This window comes from Salminus brasiliensis, chromosome 17 (assembly GCF_030463535.1).
Source record: "Salminus brasiliensis chromosome 17, fSalBra1.hap2, whole genome shotgun sequence".
Classification (NCBI taxonomy): Eukaryota; Metazoa; Chordata; class Actinopteri; order Characiformes; family Bryconidae; genus Salminus; species Salminus brasiliensis.
In genome coordinates this window covers 4,840,491-4,862,254 of record NC_132894.1, presented here as the reverse complement: position 1 = coordinate 4,862,254, position 21,764 = coordinate 4,840,491, and the positions used below count along the sequence as shown (strand labels likewise).

The following is a 21,764-nucleotide window of genomic DNA, read 5'->3' as shown; positions in this document are numbered from 1 at the left end:
TTTCTTTTTTATGTCAAACTTACCAAAAATTCAGTGTTTTCTGTTTGTAGGGGACATGCTGCTATGTACAGTATGATGCTAATCATTTGTTAATGTTTTTTCTATAATTATTAGTATTTATAAAAAATGTAAAAATTACACACTCCTCATTTTATTTAGGCAAAAATAAACTTTTTCGAGTGAATGGGAAAATGGGAGCTGCAGAACGAAGCCACTCAGATAATGCTAAAAGGATATTCGCCGGGACGATTCCTCGGATGCACACAGCAAGCCGCAGCAATTCCAAGCAGAGACAAGTTGAGCTTTTAAAATAGAAACAGAAAAAAAAGAATATCATTCACATATCAATACAGTAATATTGAGCCAAGCAGAAAAATATTTGAACCCAAAGTTCGCCTTTAACTCAGACTATGTTCAAAAATGAAACAAAACAAAACAAGGTGTTTTTAAGGTGGGTTAACACTCCAGAAGTTCGGTCCAGGGAGTCTGATGGCTGGGTTTGGTTTCAAGGATGCTCGAGTGTGTCCAAGGCACTGCGGCTCAGGGCCCTAAGCTACATTATCCATCCGGCTGCGCGCTTACATTGACTGTCCACCAGAGGGAGCGCTACATGATCTCCAGCATGGTCAAGAGGCAAAGAGAGCAAACAAACCATCCCTCTCCCTCCCCAGCCCACCCGAGCTCACGCCTCCCTGAGAATTCGGCAATCCAAAATTTTCGTTTTCAAAAAACCTGGAAAAAGTAAAGGAAATTCGAAATTCTTTTTTTTTTTTTTTTTGGCACACAGGATTGTCCTAGAGGAGCTCTTTTAAGATAACCCATGCAAAAAGGGGTGGCAGGCCGGTACTGTCCATTTCCCCCCCAAGCCCAATGACATGATAGCAACAGTTCTCAAATTTCACAGTAAGAAACGAAAAATGTTACACTGACGGAAAACAAACGGATGGAAAACACAAGGTCAACAAAATCACATTTGGAGCATTCGAGAGCTCAGTTTCTGATTGGACATGAACAGGGGTAGGATGGGGATTTGATTCGGCACGACAAAACATAAGAAACTACTGGACAAAGGTCATAAATCCTGGACAAACCAATAACTATAAAGCCAGTGCAGTGAGCTTATACATACTGGAAGGCATAGGTATTTAAAATGAGGGACTAACCCCCTACTGGGACTTGCAGGAATTGCAGGCGGTATTTTGGGCAGTGGGAAGGGGAAGAGCATGTTTATTTTAATGCAGTTAATAAATAAATGGTTAGCCACCTTCCCTAAAAGGCAGCTTAATTTCCAAATACATGTGAAAATGTATATTATGTATGCTCAGCAGTAATTTGCATATCGACAAGTTTGTTTGTAGCCCAAGTTCTCAAAGAACTTGGCCTTCTGAATATGTCTAAGGTCAACATTCATTTTAGCAACAGTCTCAGCCTCACCATCTTTAGGGTTTGTTTATCATATCTGGCATATCTGGTGTTTGAGAGAGGACACATTACCCCCTGTAAAAAACAAGGGCTTATTGAATTACAGTGGGGTCCAGAGGGTCTCAAATACCAAAGAAATCACCACAGCATGGAGCTACAAAATTACAAACAGTGGGAAATACAAGGCCAACTCAAAAACTGCAGCCTGCAAATACACACACACACACACACACACACACATCTATACACACACACACACACACTTTTGATTTCAACCAGGTCCCAGTTTCATGGCTATCTGACAGAGTGAGGGTGAAGGTGTATAAACTGTTGAGGCGATCGGTCAAATCTTTGGGGTTATGTATGGATTTGGATTCTCCTGTACACAAGGGGGGAAATAATAAATAAATAAATTAGGTCAACTAAAGACATTTGCCAGTAGGGATGAGGCATTTTATGTAGCAAGACTTTTAGTTTGGTATTTTGAACTACAAAAACAGGGCTGACCTGGCCTGAATGGCATTTCTGAACCAAAAAAATAAATAAAAATTAAACGGGCGTAGGAGAGAGACACACTTGGCTGTATACTCTGAAAAAACACTGAGGTAGACTGTGTCCAAATGTACAAAATAACCTAATCACCATTACTACACCAACTGTCCTTTCAACCTGTATCTCGCTCTGTAGGAGGAAAAAAATTAAATTATTAATTAAAAAAGAAAAACTACTAATTTACCCGCCTTACAAGTTGTAATAAACGCTAGCAGGGTTTTTATACAATGATAAATGTGTAATAAAATAAATAAAATATCTGTTCCTTTTTAATGATATGCTCTCTTGTCAGAATCAGAAAAATTGAATACACCGCCAGGGTGACGGCATATGAGAAAGTTCATTTCTTTCCTTTAAACATTTCTTTCTGGTTTTATGAACGTGATATTGTATACCTAAACATGGCCACTGTGAAAAAAAGCTAAAACAGTCACTTAAGAATCCCTACAATGTTTTTTTTTACTCATGAAATCCATATAAACACATCAATCCACATCTGTATGCTAAAGTCTCGGCTAATGCTAAAACAATAGCTTAGCCAAAAGTGCAAACATGGCTAAAAATGAATGGCAGTAGTATAAAAATACCACGCCGTTAGCCACAGTAGAGCATACGGAAGTCAGTAGAGCAGGAAAGCTAACAAAATGCTAATGTTTTGGTTAGCATGACTTGGCATGAGGGAATCATTTTTGCATCTGCTGTCATTTTGTGACAGGAAAATGGTTTAATTAAGGATTAAAATGATCACTTTAAGCTTAAACAACAGTAATTTGTTAATTTACTGTTAATAAAACCCCTATAACAGGGCATATTCCTCTGAGCTAGCTAGTTGAGTGACAGAAATAAAGACAGAAATGCAGTTTTTGCAGGTGTTTCTCTCTTAAGACTACGTTTAAAGACTAAGGTGTAGGGCAGTGTTCCTCAGATCCAGCCCTGGAGGGTCAGGGTCCAACACGGTTTGGGGATTTCGCCACATGGACACACCTGGATCAAACAGTCTGATAATTACAATTCAGTCAGTGTGTTCGAACAGGGAATCAGGGAATCACCAAACTGTGTTGGACACTGGCCCTTCAGGCCTGGATTTAAAGAAACCTGGTCTAATTGAGTCAAAGCGCCCAAACTTGTGGCCTGTTTTGGGGAAACACTTGTAAAAACTCTATATGTAGCCAACAATGGCAGCCCCCCAAAATAGCGGTGAATTCTGCGTAGTGTGCATTTCCACCCTCTCTTTTTTTTTTACCATTGCTTAAAACGTTTAAACACATAAGCTCTCACCTTAGAGAGGCTATTAAACTTTATTCTGTCAAAAAAAATCACCTGAAATCAATACTTAAGCATCGCTAACAAGGTTGTACTATGAAGAAGAGGCCGATATTAGGGACGGCCATTGTTAAAGGGCTAAATGTTATATATGCTAGTTATTTGGGTCAGTGATGCCAGACTCTATTCCTTCCCTTATAATCAGCCATGCTAGCATTTTCGGCTAACCTATCTCTTCAAAACTATTCGCCCTGGCTCACACCTTCGTTCCTCACTCAAACACCAAAGTCCACCATTACAAACAACACAGACACACCCAAAGTCACCTAAACACTGCCTGACAACGGCTAACACACTCAGCTAGGCCGCTTGGCCTCAGACTGATGGAAAAGGCCAAAAACAGGGGCTGGAGCAAATGTACACATAGCAAGGCTGTAAAGACGAAAATGAAACCCAACTGGTTTGCTTACGTGTGCGTGTGTGTGTGTGTGTGTGTGTGTGTGTGTGTGTGTGGTTCTGGTAACCCAAATGCCGTCATGTGGACACACACTAAGGTGATGTCAGGTCCACCACACTTCCTCTATCTGGACAGCTAAGCTGGCTAGTTGGTTCAAACTGAAACCACACACACGTTACGGGACATCCAGAGTCATCGTTTCCTCCCACAGACGGCCATTGCCACATGGTGTGACACACCGCTATGAGGTCTGGTTAGGAAATCTGGGGAAGGCTCACAGGAATGTTTTTATGTGTGCAGAGTGATGTAGCTAAACGGTACATCGTGTAACGCTAATGTCCAGCCCTATGACCAGCTCACACACACACCATCTTCAGAGACGTCACAACAAGGAATGGGATGATCTGATCTGAAACGTTCTGGTTCTCAATGATATGAGTGACCATATTCATCATGATTTCACCTCAGTAATGTTAAAACGCACACAAAATAAACACTGAGATTATTTAGCTACACAAGCACAGTTATTCGTTGGGTACAGGAGTATTATTTTGGCTGAATACGTTTTGTTTTATATATTTGAGAGCATTTACATGTAGATATTTCTCTTTTTCCCCCCTTTGAGTATAGTTTTGACTCCATCATTGAAAATTTTAGTCGAATTTTGACAGCATTAGAATGATTAGCCTTAGCATTAGCACTGGAATTGTATTTACACTAATTACACTGTTGAATTACACTATTGTTTTCCTTATAGACGTTGGTTAATGCAGGTACTTTTTTATTTTCTATAATTATGTTATATATATATAATGTTTTGTCATTAGGAGTTGTGGCTAAAAGACGTTGGTTTTCATGGCGAGGGTGTGCAGTTTAGTCTTGCATCTCCATCCTGATTCTGCTGCTGCTATCAGGTTCTCCACATGACTATGGACCTCATTTCTGTTCAGATGGCTTTTCGTCAGTGTGTTTACTTCTGTTTTCTGTCACGAAAAGAGCAGAAGTGTGTTTAGCATTACTGCAGCAAAACAAAGAGCACTGTAGGAGCGTCTACTTAGCCACTTGTTTAGCTTGTGGATGAGAGTACGGCATTAAAAAGATGTTCACCTGCAGTGTTCAACCAATTTTTGTTCTACAAATTTTCAGCATGTATTTACTGACACGTCCTCAATAAGGAAACCTGAGAACCACTGAAAAATCCAATTTTCCTTTCTAGTAAATAAGTACAACAGTGTGCGAAATTTCCAGACATGACTTAAAGGTAGTTTTCCTTCGCTTGGGTTCTGATCGCTATTTTCATAATATTGTTGGACGAATCAAATAAATCACAACAGCCAGCGAACGACCCCTGAAGGAAATTCAAAAGCCACTGGATAGAGATGGACTGGATATTTTGAGTACGAAGGCAAATTTAGCCTAGCTAAGGGGCAAGCGAAGTCCACCATGGTGATTTCAGAGGCTACTACTGACTAACAGAGTTAGAGTTCAGCCTGCCGTAGCCTGAGCTATAAAACTTTACACAGGATAACCTTACTTAACAGAGTAAATAGCGTAACAGAGTACGAAATATCTGCCATGTGGTCCTTGGGAAGTAAAACCAGGTTGAGGATACAGGTCTGGGCTTTATACCGGTCACCTTAGCCACCCATTTAACCAGAATTAATTAATAAATCAAATTGAATTGAATTTACTTTGCTTTTAACACAACTGAGTTATTTCAAAAAGTTTTAAACAAAACTTTCACTGGGTTTCATATCCTGATCACTAAAACGGCTAACCATCCCATTCCTAGTTACAACACTAGCAAGCATCAGCTGCCCATTTTTCCAGATGTTCAAAGTGAAGGAATTTGATCAGATTAAACCCAGTCCAGCACAGTCCATGTTAAGACAGAAAAAGCCAGTTGCATGACCTCCTAAACGAACAGCTCAAATAAACCTTAAATAAACCCACTTGCCACCTTTTCCATCCATCACTCAACACCACGTCACTCAGGAGCTACTGAACCCCTCCTCTCCAGATTCCCTCAAGTAAACCGCATAAACCAACATAACCAGTAAATATGTACTTGAACAGGCCCCGTACTGCCCCATTTACACAAATCCAGCTAAGCCAAGGATATCTACTACCAATGATCGTCACCAACATTGTGGTTTTGTTTAAGAACGTGAGCTTTTTTTCTCTCTCTCCTGCCAAAACGCCCAAAAATATCAATGGAAGGTACTTGTTTGTGTGCCTGTCTGAATATTGAGCAGTGATTCTGTTTAGGATGTTTTAAAAGAAAAAACAAACAAACAAACAAACAAAAAAGTCACTGTCACTACTGAAAAAATATGATATCTGATGAAGACATTAGAAAAAATGAACTATTTACAGAAAATTTAATGTTCGTGTTTTATATATAAAATATTGACACCATCAATATTCTATATATATTTATATATATAATTATACCCAACTATAAATCAAAGCAGCAGCTTTTGGTCAGTCTGAGGAACACCTTTGTCCAATCCGTAACTGTTTAAATATCCTTCAGTCATACAAATAAAAGGATACGGCTAAAAACTGAGAGACCGGAGAAATAAAATTGAAGCCAATAAATTAAAAACTCATTCAACCAAACACCAGACGAGTCACGCGAGAATCCGAAACTCTCCAGGACAAAGATGAGGCGGCTCCTCCTCGACAAAGACGACGTTTGTTCTACGAAAGAGTTCTACGATGCGTCAGTCGATCCAGGCGTGGAGACGCTCCTCACTGTGTTGTGTTTGTAGGCCACTGATAAAAAGGCCACTTTCTGAAAATAACTGAATTTTTAAAAAATAGAAGCAGACGAGGAAAGAGCACAAGGTTTGGGTGGGGAGGAAGAGGAAGAGAGGAAGAGAGACTCCGGGGAGGTTCAGCTGAAGCAGCTTCTCTGGTTATTAGAGGTTCATATTCACAGTTTTTCTTCTCCGTCCACCAGGAAAACTTGGCAAAAGAGAAACTAAATGAAAGGAGACAAAGCAAATGGCGATCTGGATGGCAATAAAAAAGTCTTCATCCGTTTATCACCATGCCACGGCAGCAGGAAGGAAGTCCAAAAAAATAAAAATAGACCTGAGATCTGTGTTTTAAGGGCCTCTGCAAAAAAAACAACAACGCACAATTAAAAACAACTGAGGAAAATAAAAAAGAACTAAACAGAACAGAAATCCGAAGCGGGAGGGACTGTTAGGATGGGCTGGATCTGGGTAAGGAAAGGATTCGGCCGTTTTTCTTGCCCCCGTTCATATGTGTGTACGGCACGTGTTCCTCGTAACTCCCCCGAAGGCCCCCGCTGTCCCGGCTAAAGCCCTCCTCCCTCTGAGAGTAGGACGAGGGATCCAAGGGGATGCTCTCCATGTTCTCGAAGTCCATGTCGAACTCCTCGCTCTCCGGAGGCTTGTTCTCCTCGCTGTAGAAGAAGGAGACCTCCTGGAAGGAGGGATGCAGGTCGTCCTTCAGCATCTCGATGATTTCGTTGAAGGTGGGCCGCATCTTGGGGTTGTACTGCCAACACATCTGCATGAGGCTATTTCTGAGAGAAAGAGAGAGCGCCAGAGACACACGGAGGTTATGCTTCAGCAAGAGGAAACGGAGCGCGGCAGAATGTACACTAAACGGCCAAAAGTTTGTAGACGCCTACTTCAGCGGTTCCTCTGAAATCAAGAGTATTAATAGGCTGTTTGTCCCCCTTTGCTGCAGTAACAGCCTCTAGTTTGCTTTGTTTTGTTTTTTTTTACACAAAAGCTTTAAGTTAGATGTTGGAACATGGCTGTGAGGAGGCTTTGATTGCATCAGTGATGCTGGATGATTAGTTCTGCCACTCCAACACATCCCAGAGAACACTGTTCCACTGCTCCATAAACCTTTTAGTTGACATTTTATTAAGAAACAGATTTATTTAGTTAGTTTTTTAATGATTATATTTTAAATCTTACATTCTCTCGGCGCAGCTCTCAGGTCGGTCCAGATATCCTCCGTCCATGACGAATTTCAGCACCTGCTCGTTGGACAGGCCCTGATAAGGCTGCTCCGCCAACGTACTGATCTCCCACAGAACCACACCGAATGACCTGCACAGCACACACACACACACAGAGAATGAATCAAGAGTGAGTCAATGGGCAGTCCAGTATTTCAGACTACAGTTTCTCTATTGCCTCTGTTGTTTATATGCCAGTGTTTTAAGGACCTCTGGTGGAAGTTCAGAAGATCAGCAGAGCATTGTTGAGGATGCAGCCGATTTTAAAGGTGTACATCATACAACAGCGAGAAGAAGGAATCATGTAGTTGTAAAGGTGTTATCAAAGTCTGATCAGAATGCTTAATGTTTAATGGGGAGAAGTGTTGGAATTTATTGGTTTAAATAATAATAATAATAATAATACATTTCTGCAGCTATTATTCTTTCATCTTTATTTACACAGCCCCCCTTTTCAGTCTAACACAACTCAAAACACTTTACAGAAATAAAAATAAAATTACAAGGAAGGGAGATGATGTGCGGTGGGGGTGGAAGGACAGACTGGGTAATGGTAGAAGGGGGTGGGGGGCGGGGGGGGGGGGCAGATACGTCTTTAAAAATACTTAAAAATTTCTATTAGAATGAAGAATGTGTAACAAGACTGTTGGTTTAATATGATGCAGATTTTTTGTGTAAGGTGTGAACAGTGTGAGAGGTGAAATGAGGGTTGGGATCTGCAGGTTGTCAAGTCTGAGAGGTACTGAGTGTATGAATTCTGTGCTATGAAAGGTGTCGTGTGTGAGAACACGCTGTGGTGTAAAAAGCTCAGAGAGAAAGAGTGAGCTGGAAACCCACCAGCAGTCTGAGTGAGCTGTGAAAACTCCATCTTTCAGAGACTCCGGGGCCATCCACCGGACCGGCAACAAACCCTTCCCTCCTTTCCGATAATAATCTGTCTCGTAAATGTCCCGCGTCATGCCAAAATCTGAAAATAAACAAGAGCATCCAGGTTAACACTTTCCCTTTATCACCACACTAGAACAGACAATGGTCATCTGGGATCTAACTGCTGGGATGAACAGCTGCTCTGATATGGAGGCTGTATGCTTGCGAGCACCAGGCCTGCAAGGGGCGGGACTGTTCCCTGCACAAGGCAAAGGACCTTTATGCTACAACCTCTACAGCATGTGGTTTAGGTTAATGACTGTTTAACTCCGTTGGCGTCTAGAGTGTAGATGCTGACATCTGTATCAATAGGGCTCTTCAAAAAAAGCCTGCCCAGTAAATTAAATTTAGGTTGAATTTGCTTTAAGTTTATTGAGACTTCATTTCACCTCCGATTTTGACGGTGAGGTCCTCAGCCACCATGCAGTTTCTAGCAGCAAGGTCTCTGTGCACAAACTTCTTCGCGTTGAGGTAGGCCATGCCATCAGCGATCTCCGCTGCCATCTGAATCATCTCCTTCAGAGTGGGAGGTGGGCGGCCAGGGTTATTCTGCACCAGAAAAAAAGTGGTCAGAGATACAGTGGCAGACATGCCTCGTCCTTCCAGATTTAACAACTGCTTTAAGGCAGAGTGATCAGAATCTTGCCCCATTGAGCTCTTATTGATATTGTCAGGTTGTGTTTGATTCCTGTCTCTGTCTGCATAAGAAATCAAACCCCTGTCTCTAGTGTGCGAAGTAAGCACGTATGGACCAAATGTGTTCTACAGTACACCCATGGTTATCAAACCAGTCTCTACGGACCCTTAGACGATCCACATTATTGCTCTATCCCAACTCTCAACACATGGAAATCTTACGTTAAATCTGTGAGGATAAAGCTGGTTTAAAATATTATAATATTGTAATATAATATAATATATTATAATAATTACCAATAATATTAGTAAATGTAGACAAATGAATAAATCAAAAATGACTAAAACAAATACCACAAAAGAATTTGAAATGTGCATGAGTGTGTGTGTGTGTGTGTGTGTGTTTACCTCAGCATCAGGTCTGAGGGAGCGCAGGTAGCTCTTTAGATCACCATGGGTCATCAGCTCCATCACAACCAGTGTGGGCTGCCCCTTAGACACCACACCCAGCAGACGCACCTACAAACACAAACACACACATCAGACACAACAGCAGTGTTTAAGTTTCTCCTTAAAGTCTGTGTGGGTTTCTGTACCTAAAAAAAGTCACATTCACAAAATAATACATTTTACAGGTTGTTACAGGCGTAAGACTTATATATGTATATGAACGATGCTCAACCATGCTGAGTTCAACGTGCCATCACAACAACTGCAAATTCAAGACGAAAAGGAAAAGGGACTTCCCCTGACCTTTTGAACCCTGGATGTATTATTATGCTATTAATGCTAATGCAGAACTTAGTGGAGTCCCACAAGGTTCTATTTTAGGGTTTATGAAACTGATGAGATCTAACTATATTACTTATAAGAGCAATGCAGTTAGGAGGGTGAAGAACGGATCTGTGTGACTATGTGTGAGGTTAAAGGGTCCACTTTATGATCAGCATTTTTTCCTTATAAATATGGGGGTTAGATTTCGTAACAATAATAAACCATACATCAGTCAAAAGTGGGCCTAAATGCAAAAAAACCTCTCTCAAGCTTTTTAACTACGCCTGACTGCATGTCTAACTCTGACCTTGTGTTAGAAAATTCAATTGAAATGGAAAACAGTCATATTTAGATTGCATTATGTCACATCTGGCTCTCGGCAGGACCCTGTACTCACCACATGGTGGCAGCTGAAAGCCTTCATGACTGAAGCTTCATTGAGGAACTCTATGCGCTCTCTCAGACTTGCAGATTCGTTCACGGTCTTCACGGCCACTCGCGTCTCCGGCTCACCCTTCACAATGTCCTTCGCGATGCCCTCGTAAACCATGCCGAACGAGCCCTGCCCCAGCTCCCGCAAAACTGTGATCTTCTCCCGCGCCACCTCCCAGTCATCAGGAACATACACTGCACAGGAAAACACATGCCATCATCACTGCTATAGAGCTGGTCTGGGTTTAGACCACCTGAGAACATTCTTACTTTATTTATGTTATTTTCTACCGTAATAATGTTGTAAAAATGTGCGTTTACTCTATTATGTAGTACTTTTACAAGCAAAATCTGAATAACTATTATTAATAAATATGTTATTAGCTTTTTTAAGATGTTAATAACATTTATTCTAATGCTGTATACTGCTTTAGAAACATTTAAACAGTGTTCTTAGGGGGCCAACACTTCTGCACAGCACTGTAAGTCAGCTCTGGTGAAGCCGCCCCTCTCTGTGGTTAATGTTTACCGTCATTAGCGCTGATGTACTCCGGATTTGAGGAGGCGATTAGAGGGCCCGTAGGTCCTTCAGTTTGCCTGAGGAGGGAAAGAGTGGAAGTGTGTGAGTATTTTGGCAAATAACAGCGAGGGTGTGTGTATGTGTGTGAGAGAGTGTGTGTGAGACGATGGAGACACATACTTCTTCCTGAGAACTATAAAGGCTCCACTTCCAATGAAGAGCACGATGATTAGAAGGATGACTGGGCCGATGATGATCTTCACGTTCATGTAATCTAGAGGTGGAAAAGAGCCGTGAGATACTTTTCCTGAAGCACATAAACAAAAAAACAAAACACAAGCAGAGACAATAATGATACTGTTTGAGGTCTGTTGTTTACACCTGTTTTAATGCACTTGAGCACATTGACCCTCTTAACAGTATGCTCATAGAATCAGAGATTGTACAGCTTAAACAGACTCCGCTGGACAGCATTTAAGGGAGACCTGTGGATAAATCCCCAAGAGCAAACTTCCCCTCGAGCGCCTCCACTGTAACAAGAATCCACAAGCTGTCTAAACGAGAGCAAGAACGAGAGGCTACAGACCAGAGCTTAGGAGGAGCTGAACCACTGACTGTATATATGAAGGATATGCAGGCAATTCTGTTCTCACTGGACATCAGTGATGAAGACTGGAAACTGTGGTCACTGTGGAGACGGGTCACTCTCCATCTTAAACTGAATTTTGTTGGGATATAATCCAGTTTAGATGAAATTTTGTTGAGTTATATTTCCAGGTCAGATGGAATTTTGTTGGGATATAATCCAGGTCAAATGGATTTTTTGGGTTATAATCCAGGTCAGATGGAATTTTGTTGGGTTATAATGCAGTCTATATGGAATTATGTTGGGATATAATCCAGTTTAGATGGATTTTTTTGGGATATAATCCAGGTCAGATTAAATTTTGTTGGGTTATATTTCCAGGTCAGATGGATTTTTGGGGCATATAATCCAGGTCAAATGGATTTTTTTGATGATATAATCCAGGTCAAATCTTTTTTTTAGGGATATAATGGAATTTTGTTGGGTTATATTTACAGGCCAGATGGAATTTTGTTGAGTTATAATGCAGTCTATATGGAATTTTGTTGGGATATAATCCAGTTCAGATGGATTTTTTTGGGATATAATCCAGGTCAGATTAAATTTTGTTGGGTTATATTTTTAGGACAGATTAAAATTTTGTTGGGTTATATTTCCAGGTCAGATGGAATTTTGGGGCATATAATCCAGGTCAAATTACCTTTTTGGGATATAGTCCAGGTCAGATTAAATTTTATTGAGTCTGGATTCAAAACATGGTGCAGTAAATTGGGTCAAACTAGACAGAAAGTGGTTCTTGTTGAGCTATAATCTGGTTTGAATACAACACGTTAATGGACGGTGGTGCCGTACTCACGTCCGGTTAGTCCTCTCTCTCTCTCTCTCTCTCTCTCTCTCTCTCTGTCTCTGTCTCTGTCTCTGTCTCTGTCTCTGTCTCTCTGTCTCTCTGTCTCTCATTTCTATTCTGCAGGCTTTTAACAAACAGGAAGTGAGTGTGGAGTGTGACTAGGTTAAAGCTTACTGTCTGGCATGAAGAAGTACGTGGGTTCAGTCCAGGAGCCGTTTCCAGCCAAGGAAGTCGCTCTGATTCGGACGCTGTAGTTCCCAGGATGGCCCACTCTCAATTTGCAGCCTTTGGTCTTCTCATAGCTGATCCTGGACACACAGTGATGCAATTCCTGAGAAAGAGAGAAAAAGGAGAGAGAGGGACAAAACGTTGGTGCTTATTCTTAATTAACAGTCTTTTATATTAAAAAAATAATGAATGATTCAAATAACGTTAAAACTCTATGGTTCAGCAATAAAAGCTGAACTCTGTCTGGGTTTGTGCAGTGATGAGAGGGCTCAGGCGGTTGCCATAGCAACAGAAACACCACTTTCTCTGCATACTGAGTTCTCATAAACACATTTGTCTGTCTGGCAAACTCATTAAACTGCAGCTTCCACCAGACTGAAACAAAGAGCTCTCTCAGCCAAAACTGCTGATAAAGCCACCAATGTACAGGAGTTGCTGTAAGAGGCTGCTGGTTAATGTCCTGATCACTGCAACTCACTGTTAGTCAGGTTAGCACTTTTGGTAATGCATTTACTGCACACTTATAGGTGAAACATGCGACACATTATCCCCCCCCCCCCCCATTCAGTGTGAATTACAGATTATGTTGTCTGTGGTGGTGATGCATGCTTGACCGACACTTACCTCAGTATCAGAAACCCGACGGTAGTTGATCTCGTACAGAACAATCATGCCATTTGGAGCTTTCGGCTCCTGCCAGTGGATGTACACAAAGTCTGGCTCATCTGGAAGGATCTCATGAGTCACCGGGCCCAAGATATCATCCGCTTTACCTGGATACAAAAGCCTGAAATTCAATAACTGCTACACACAGTATTTGGCATTAAGGACAAGAAAAGACAGACGGGATTTTGTTGGGTTATAATGTGGTTTAGATGGAACAGTCTAAACTGGTCCCAGTCTGGTTTTGATGGATGCTGTTGTGTCAAAAAGAAAAACGGTTGGGTATAATCCAGTTTAGATGGGTTTGAGTTGGGTTCTGATGAAACTGTGTGTTAGTTAAGTTCCAATGGAGGTCTGTTACTTGCCAGTTGGATTCAGAAGGAATTTTGTTGGGTTACAGTCGGGTTCAGATGGAAGGTACAGTCCAGTATTCCAGGAATAGTCCAGGAATTGTGTTTGGTTACAGGATTTTATTTTGTTGGTTTCAGATTAAATTCTATTGGTTACGATCCTGTTCAGATAGAATTTTGTTGGGTTACAATCTGTTTAGATGGATCAGTCTAAACTGGTCCCAGTCTGGTTTTGATAGATGCTGTTGGTCAAAATGATTGGGTATAATCAATTTTGCTGAGTTTGAGTTGGGTTCTGATGAAATTGTGTGTCCCAAGAGCCCTTCGAGCTTCAAGTACGGCTCGGCTCGACCCGCCATCCCTCAAAATGTACGGAAGACGAGCGCCCAGGCTTTTTTCTGTCCTGGCACCAAAGTGGTGGAACGAACTTTCCCTGGGTGTCTGAACAGCTGAGTCGCTCACTGTCTTTAAATGCAGACTGAAGACCCTCCTCTTCAGAGAATACTTGGGCGAATAGCAGAGTGGTCACCCTATTGACCTGTGTCTAGTAATGTCTAAAGCTTTTTCTAGAAGTTACAATTCAGTTCAGAAGGAATTGTGTTTGGTTACAATCCGGTTTGGATGGGATTTTGTTAGGCTACAGCCAGGTTCATATGGAATTTGGTCAATCAACAGTTGAGTCCAGCTTGTAAACTTGGTGCTGTAAGTCGTGTTAAACTGGGCGATTATATATAACCTATAATCTGGTTCAGATAAAAACATCATGGCTCTAGAAAGCAGTGTGATTTGTGTGGCTGGTCAGTGGATGCTAACCCTCGGGCATGGTGCGTGCGCTGACGTAGGTGGCCATGCTGCAGTAGGCAGGGTCAGAGGGGTGATTACAGGCCTGGATCTCGATCTGGTAGCTGGTGAAGTGATGAAGGTGGGAGATAACGATGGACTCTTTGGAGCTAACGGTCAGCACCAGCTTTCTCTTCTCTTCCTCTGGCCCTACAGTGGGGGCGGAGATATTGGGGAAGCTGGGGGGTGTGATCAGGACGGTGGAGTGGGTGGAGTTAGCTATTCCCAATGACCGGCGGCGACGCGAAGGTCTGAAAAAGAGGAGAAATGATTGAATTATTCATTAATTAATAATAAAAAGGCTTTAGAAAAATACATTCTAAAAGCCTTCAACAGTTAAGCAGTCATGGTCATGAGGTCTGGCATTTTCCCCAACATTCTCAAATCTTTTCAATTACTCCGGCCTGCAGGTGAGATCAGGACTGCTAGGCTTGCGGAACAGTTAAGCAGAAGATTAGCCTCCTCTGGACTCCGTGACCTTTGGTAAAAAACACTGCTGGCTGACATTTTGAACCGCCACAGCCACACCTCCAGCCAATTCATCAGCTATTAAACAGTGAAATCCAGTAGGTGGTGCCAACCACTGTAGAATAATCCCTAACCGCAAGTGGCTGTTCAACAGGCCCCCACTAGATGGCACTACACTAACTGACTATAGCTGATTTCACAGAAATAATGGCTGTACTTCAATCAAACACTAATGAGTTTTGGGCAACAACACGATCATTTATCACTCTTCACAATAATCACAGTAGTTTCTGCTCACATGGATACAAAGCCAAGAAGGATCAGCTCGAAACAACATGGACAAAATATTAGTATCGTGTTTGTTAATCACAGTATAATAAAATGATGCTTTACTAACTGGCCATTTTATTGGAAACCCCTACCTTCTGCTTTACTGATTGGCCATTTTATTGGAAACCCCTAACTTCTGCTTTACTGACTGGCCATTTTATTGGAAACCCCTACCTTATCCTTTACTAACTGGCCATTTTATTGGAAACCCCTACTTTATCCTTTACTAACTGGTCATTTTATTGGAAACCCCTACCTTATCCTTTACTAACTGGTCATTTTATTGGAAACCCCTACCTTATCCTTTACTAACTGGCCATTTTATTGGAAACCCCTACCTTGTGCTTTACTAACTGGCCATTTTATTGGAAACCCCTACTTTATGCTTTACTAACTGGCTACTTTGTTGGCAACCCCTACTTTATCCTTTACTAACTGGCCATTTTATTGGAAACCACTACTTTATGCTTTACTAACTGGCCATTTTATTGGAAACCCCTACCTTATCCTTTACTAACTGGTCATTTTATTGGAAACCCCTACTTTATCCTTTACTAACTGGCCATTTTATTGGAAACCCCTACCTTGTGCTTTACTAACTGGCCATTTTATTGGAAACCCCTACTTTATGCTTTACTAACTGGCTACTTTATTGGCAACCCCTACCTTATGTTTTACTAACTAGCCACTGTACTGGACAGCTTGCACATTCACTCACTGGCCAACTTATAAAGTCCACTGCCTTCACAGAGTTCTCTGTATGGAAAGTTCATACAGGATTAACTCGCTTTGAAAAGCCCTGCAAGAGGACCATGAACAGTTTCATCTGGTCAATCAGAAGCCTGGTGCAGTCACAGACAGCGTCCAGCGGTGTGTAAATGAGCAGAAAACAGCGAGGGCAGGTGCTGATGTAAAGGCCAGAAACACACACTCATTAAGAGGCCCTCTCTCCAGGTGGTGAGCAGGCACAGCCTCGCTCTCTCCAATTGGTTTTCCGTGATCTGCAGCCCATGCTCTCGTTCAGGCCATTGTAAAACACACTGGGGAATTGCAGCAGGTAGCAGAGTGTGGAGACACACACACACACACACACACACACACACACACACACTTACTTTAAGGCCTTATTTTGCACCAAAAAGACCTCTGCACTATTAAAGCAGGACTTCTCAAAACCCTGTAATAAAGTAACAGCCCTGAGTATTAAAGGCTTAAAGCTGATCGAGCGCTGTATCCTGAAGATAACCTGACCAGTTGACTAATCACCAGTTCATTTGACCAACTGTGATTGGTCATAAATCACCTGTTTGTTTGTCCTGAGACTTTCCTCTGTCTGCAACTGGTCTTAATCACCACCTTGTTTGTTCTGAGCCCTCCCCCAGAATGTGATTGGCCCAAATCACCACCTCATTTGTTCTGAGAGTGTCTGACAGACTGGGACTCGCCAGGCTGCGATTGGTTTTAAGCACCTGTTCTTTTGTTTTTAGACTGCAACCCCAGGCTGCGATTGGTTCTAATCGCCTGTTCTTTTGTTCTGAGACCGCCACGCCAGGCTGCGATTGGTTCTAAGCACCTGTTTTACTGTTCTGAGATTGCCTGCCAGGCTGTAATCGATCCTAATCACCTGTTTGTTTGTGCTGGGACCTCCCCCTGACTGTGATTGGTCCTAATCACCAGTTTACTTGTTCTGAGACCACCATCCTGACTGTGATTGGTCACCACCTCATTTGTTCTGAGAGAGCTTGACCTACTGGGATTTGTGCAAATCTCCAGTTTGTGTGTTCTGAGATCACCTTGCCAGGCAGCGATTGGTTCTAAGGACCTGTTCTATTGTTCAGAGACCTCCTCACCAGGCTGTGATTAGTTCTAATCACCTGTTCTTCTGTTCTGAGACTTCCCGCCAAGCTATAATTGCCCGTTTGTTTGTTCCATGACCTCCCCCTGACTGTGATCGGTCCTAATCACCAGTTTACTTGTTCTGGGACCGGCCACCGGGCTGTGACTAGTTCTACTCAGCCAGTTTCTATGTAACAGTGCATGTAATAAAAAACGTTTTACAAATGTAATGATTTTAGCTGAGCGTTCGTACTTGGGTTCGAAGACCTCGTTGTGGATGTAGTTCTCAAAGGTTTTGCGGAACTCCGTCTCCTCTGCCTCCTTTTTCAGCTCCGTTTCAGTTTTGGGGCAGGCGCAGCAGCTGCTGGTGTCACCCTGCTCCTCTGTCTGGTTCCACTTCTGCTCCTCCTCCGTCGTGTAGTGCGTCGGGGCCCGGGATGGCAGCTTCATTCCTGCAGGACACACACACACACACACACACACGCACACACGCACACACGCACACACGCACACACGCGCACACGCACACACGCGCACACACACACACACACTGTAAACTGGAGGAAATATTCTTTGACTCTTTTAAACAGTAAAGCTGTAAAACTATGTGGACGTTTGTGGTTTTCCATGAAATGGACCTTTCAGTGTGTGATCTGACTACCACTGGTGTTGTCCTTTTTGACCACAGTAATGATGAATACCTAAAGAATCAACTTTAATTTAATCAAATCTTCTGTCCTTTTTTTAAAAAAATGTGTAATTTGAATATGCAAATACGTCTTCTACATGACCAACTTCAGAACCTCTGAGAAGAAGAAGCTCTCACCTTTCTGACAGTAATCAAACTTGTAGAGCTCACTGTCCTCCTCTTGTTTCTGGTAAGCCACACGGTAGTGTGTGATGTTGCCATTGGGGTCAGCTGGGGGCTTCCACTTTAGGATGATCTGAGAGGAAGAGTTTGAGGAGGAGATTGGGTCCAGAGGAACTGACGGTCCTGCGGTGAGAGAATAAATATGTGAATTACATTGGAGTTATATTTTAAGCAAGAACACAGAACACAAGGCATAGAAGCCCATTTCCAAACTACAGTGCTGTGCCAGAGTGTTGGCATCCGAGAAACTGATCTGCAAAGCTGTTAATCAGGGCTTGGTTCTCCAAAAGCGTCTCAGAACAAAGACGATCGGTAAATGGTCGAGATGATCTTAACACTATGATGCTCTGGAGGAAACTGGGCTGTGGGCATGCAGGTTTTTATTGGTTCCAAAAACACTAACACATGTTCTGTATGAAAGTAGCTTAACCACTTCCAGAGCTCTCCCAGAGGAAGGCCAGTATTTCCAGTTCCCAAACAAGGTCTATCTAACCAAGACAGACCTTGTAGACAGGTAGACACTCTAACCTTACTGACCAACAGCACATTCTGACCACTGACTTTATGTTTATTTGGGTTTATTCTAATGTTATATAGAGTTTTACAGGTAGACACTCCCCCTGACAACTGACATTATGTTTATTTGGGTTTATTCTGTTATTTAGTGTTAATTACAGGTAGACACTCTCACTGACCACTGACTTTGTTTATTTGGTGTTATTCTAATGTTATATAGAGTTCATTACAGGTAGATACTCTCACTGACCACTGACATTATGTTTATTTGGGTTTATTCTAATGTTATTTAGTGTTCATTACAGGTAGACACTCTCACTGACCACAGACTGTGTTTATTTGGGTTTATTCTAATGTTATATAGAGTTAATTACAGGTAGACACTCTCACTGACTGCTGACTTTGTTTATTTGGTGTTATTCTAATGTTATATAGAGTTCATTACAGGTAGATACTCTCACTGACCACTGACATTATGTTTATTTGGGTTTATTCTAATGTTATATAGCGTTAATTACAGGTAGACACTCTCACTGACCACTGACTATGTTTATTTGGGTTTATTCTAATGCTATATAGAGTTTTACAGGTATACACTCTCACTGACCACAGACTGTGTTTATTTGGGTTTATTCTAATGTTATATAGTTTTACAGGTAGACACTCTCACTGACCACTGACTTTATGTTTATTTGGGGTTATTCTAAAGTTATATAGAGTTCATTACAGGTAGACACTCTCACTGACCACTGGCTTTATGTTTATTTGGCTGTGTTTATTGGGCTTTATAGGTAGACACATTCAGTGCCACTGACTTGGGTTTCTTCTTTTTTCAGTTTTACAGGTAGACACAGATACACACTGCTGGGATAGAGACGCTGTGGTTAATACTGCCAAAAAACAGCAGTTCCAGTAGACGAATCATCTACAAGATGTTTTCCATTATTAAAAGAATCCTTTAACCAGGCAGGAGGACAGTGGAATGATATCCAACCAATCAGATGTTGCGGTTAGAATTGCTGTATAATAAAGCAAGCAGTGTTTGGACAGTGTCTGGACTTACGGGTCGGGTTGGTGCGGATGTAGATGATTTCGCTCTTGGCCCCGTGCACCTGGTGCTCGTCAGAGACGGACAGCTGAGTTTTGACCATGATGGCATACTGCGTCCAGGGCTTCAGGGGCATGAGGACGCACCCCGGATCCCCCGGTTTATTCCCATCGGTCGCCCGTGGCGGCGGCTCCACGTCTGTAATCACCCAGCTGTTCGATCCGCATGCATCCTGCCCATCAAACTCAGTCACATTTTTATAAGGCCTGCGGGAGAGAGAGCAAGACGGTCAGCGCTGCTTTACTGTCTGACCTGCAGTTATTTTAAAGTCCTAAATCAGACAAGTTCGCAATCCGACAAGTGACCGCCATTCCTGCTGCTGTTTTTATATACTGTGATAAAACATGGAAGCTCTCAGAAAGCGCTGATCGATTCGACATGCAGAATGAACATGGATGTAAATGGATCCTCTAGAGGCAGATTTACAGCAGTAACCACATTCAGCCGGGTTATTTCCATTGCGATGGTGGAATGGCCACTATGGGGTCAGCAGACAGTCACTACTCACTCAGAAATGGACGTATGTAGCCTATTATTTGCCTAATCTGACTTTTACAAACCAAGCAGCCACTCTATGACACTCACGCTTCTTTGTAGAGTACCATGAAGCCCAGAAGGTCTCTGAAGTCTGGTGGCCAGAACGGCTCCCATCTGATCACAATATTTTTGGATGAGACGCGGATTTGGGTGAAATTGAGCAGTCGATTTTCACCTAAAAGATCAAATAAAAAAGTCGATTTACATCATGTTACATGTTCTTAAGGCAGTAATCGGAAAGAGAGTAATGTATCATGAGACAATACATTACACATATTATACATTAATACAGGAACACAGAAATAGGCAAATAGTCATGTGGATGGATATTAAGTCAATAGGAAAACTGTACAAACTGTACACACAGTCTGGGGAAATAAGTACAATTCATTTTCTGTGGTAATCTATCATACCCTGCAGGTGCGCTACTTAGAGATCAGGTTGAAAACTGTATAATAAAACATCCCTGAACTTTATGTCTAGCCAGGTTTGTGCCTTGGGACAAAGCAGTCAGATAATGCTCCTTAATAAATACTATAAGTGTATTATAAAGGTGTGTGAACCTTGCATTCTAATTATGCCACTGGAAACAGTCTCATGCTAAACAGTGTGATGCATTGCTTTGAGTCTTACAGGACGCCTGGTCTCCGTTGGTGCGGAGGGCGATGTCATTTTTAGTGTGCCTGTCTTTGGTCCCAGTCACTTCTTCCATCTTGCGGATTTCGGACAGGCAGAGTTTGGCGTTATAGTGGAAGAACATCCGGCCCTGCAGGATGGTCAGGTTGTGCTTGGACCAGTCCCACAGCTGACGCAGATTTTGGTTGTCCAGGGCATAGAAAGAGTAATTCCTAAAAATAATAAAGAAAAAAAGAGAAAAGAAAACATCCAAATTATTATATATTATAGTTATTCAGTATGTACTATGAATCGTTCAGTGTCAACTATGAATTTTTTGTTAGTTCAGTTCATATTATGGTAGTTGGTGTGGCGCAACAGATAACACCACTACCTGTCCGTGAGCTATCACATCATGTGGGAGACTGGGGTTCGATTCCTGGTCTGGGTAACTATGCTGCCCTACACCAATAAGAGTACTTGGGCAAGACTCACAACACTACATTGGCCCACCACTGTAATACGAGTTACCTCGTAAGTCGCTCTGGATAAGAACGTCGGCTAAATGCCGTAAATGTAATGTAATGTAAATATTATTTAGTATTCAGTATGAAATATTCATTATCCAGAAAAAAAAAGAGTCATACCCGATTTCCTGCGTCTCGCCACGGATGAGGCGGAGTTTGCGGAGGAAGGAGAGGGAGACCAGGGCGTACGCTCTGCGGATTGTCAGATAGCCTGTGATCTCCTCCAGCTGACCCAGGTTAGCCTCCAGCTCAGCCGCTATATTATCTGTGCCAGAGAAATATTTTATACACGTTTATATTTCCTTTTTAAGAATGTAATGAAAATGAAATGATTTCTAACAATGCTGGGTAATGCTGCTGCCATCAAGTGCATGTTGGAATATATGTAGCGACTCTATCCTGGTTTATGAAGCTGATTATGGTGACCCAGCAGAAAAACGATCCGATTGCAAC

The 21,764-nt window shown here is 42.1% G+C and overlaps 1 protein-coding gene across 1 annotated transcript in view; it reads right to left on the bottom strand.

Annotated features, from left to right (window-relative positions):
- Positions 1–677: 677 nt before the first annotated feature.
- insrb (insulin receptor b) overlaps positions 678–21,764 on the bottom strand; it is a 99,602-nt gene continuing 78,515 nt past the window's right edge. The window contains exons 5-21 of the mRNA XM_072660716.1: positions 21,432–21,576; positions 20,803–21,017; positions 20,218–20,344; positions 19,588–19,838; positions 17,964–18,131; positions 17,391–17,589; positions 14,477–14,754; positions 13,275–13,423; positions 12,597–12,753; positions 11,170–11,263; positions 10,999–11,066; positions 10,435–10,664; positions 9,672–9,782; positions 9,017–9,176; positions 8,538–8,667; positions 7,657–7,791; positions 678–7,253 (exon numbers count right to left, since the gene is read on the bottom strand). Coding sequence (XP_072516817.1) covers positions 6,908–7,253; positions 7,657–7,791; positions 8,538–8,667; positions 9,017–9,176; positions 9,672–9,782; positions 10,435–10,664; positions 10,999–11,066; positions 11,170–11,263; positions 12,597–12,753; positions 13,275–13,423; positions 14,477–14,754; positions 17,391–17,589; positions 17,964–18,131; positions 19,588–19,838; positions 20,218–20,344; positions 20,803–21,017; positions 21,432–21,576 — 2,963 coding nt within the window. The 3' untranslated portion in view covers positions 678–6,907. The remainder of the gene's footprint in view (positions 7,254–7,656; positions 7,792–8,537; positions 8,668–9,016; positions 9,177–9,671; positions 9,783–10,434; positions 10,665–10,998; positions 11,067–11,169; positions 11,264–12,596; positions 12,754–13,274; positions 13,424–14,476; positions 14,755–17,390; positions 17,590–17,963; positions 18,132–19,587; positions 19,839–20,217; positions 20,345–20,802; positions 21,018–21,431; positions 21,577–21,764) is intronic.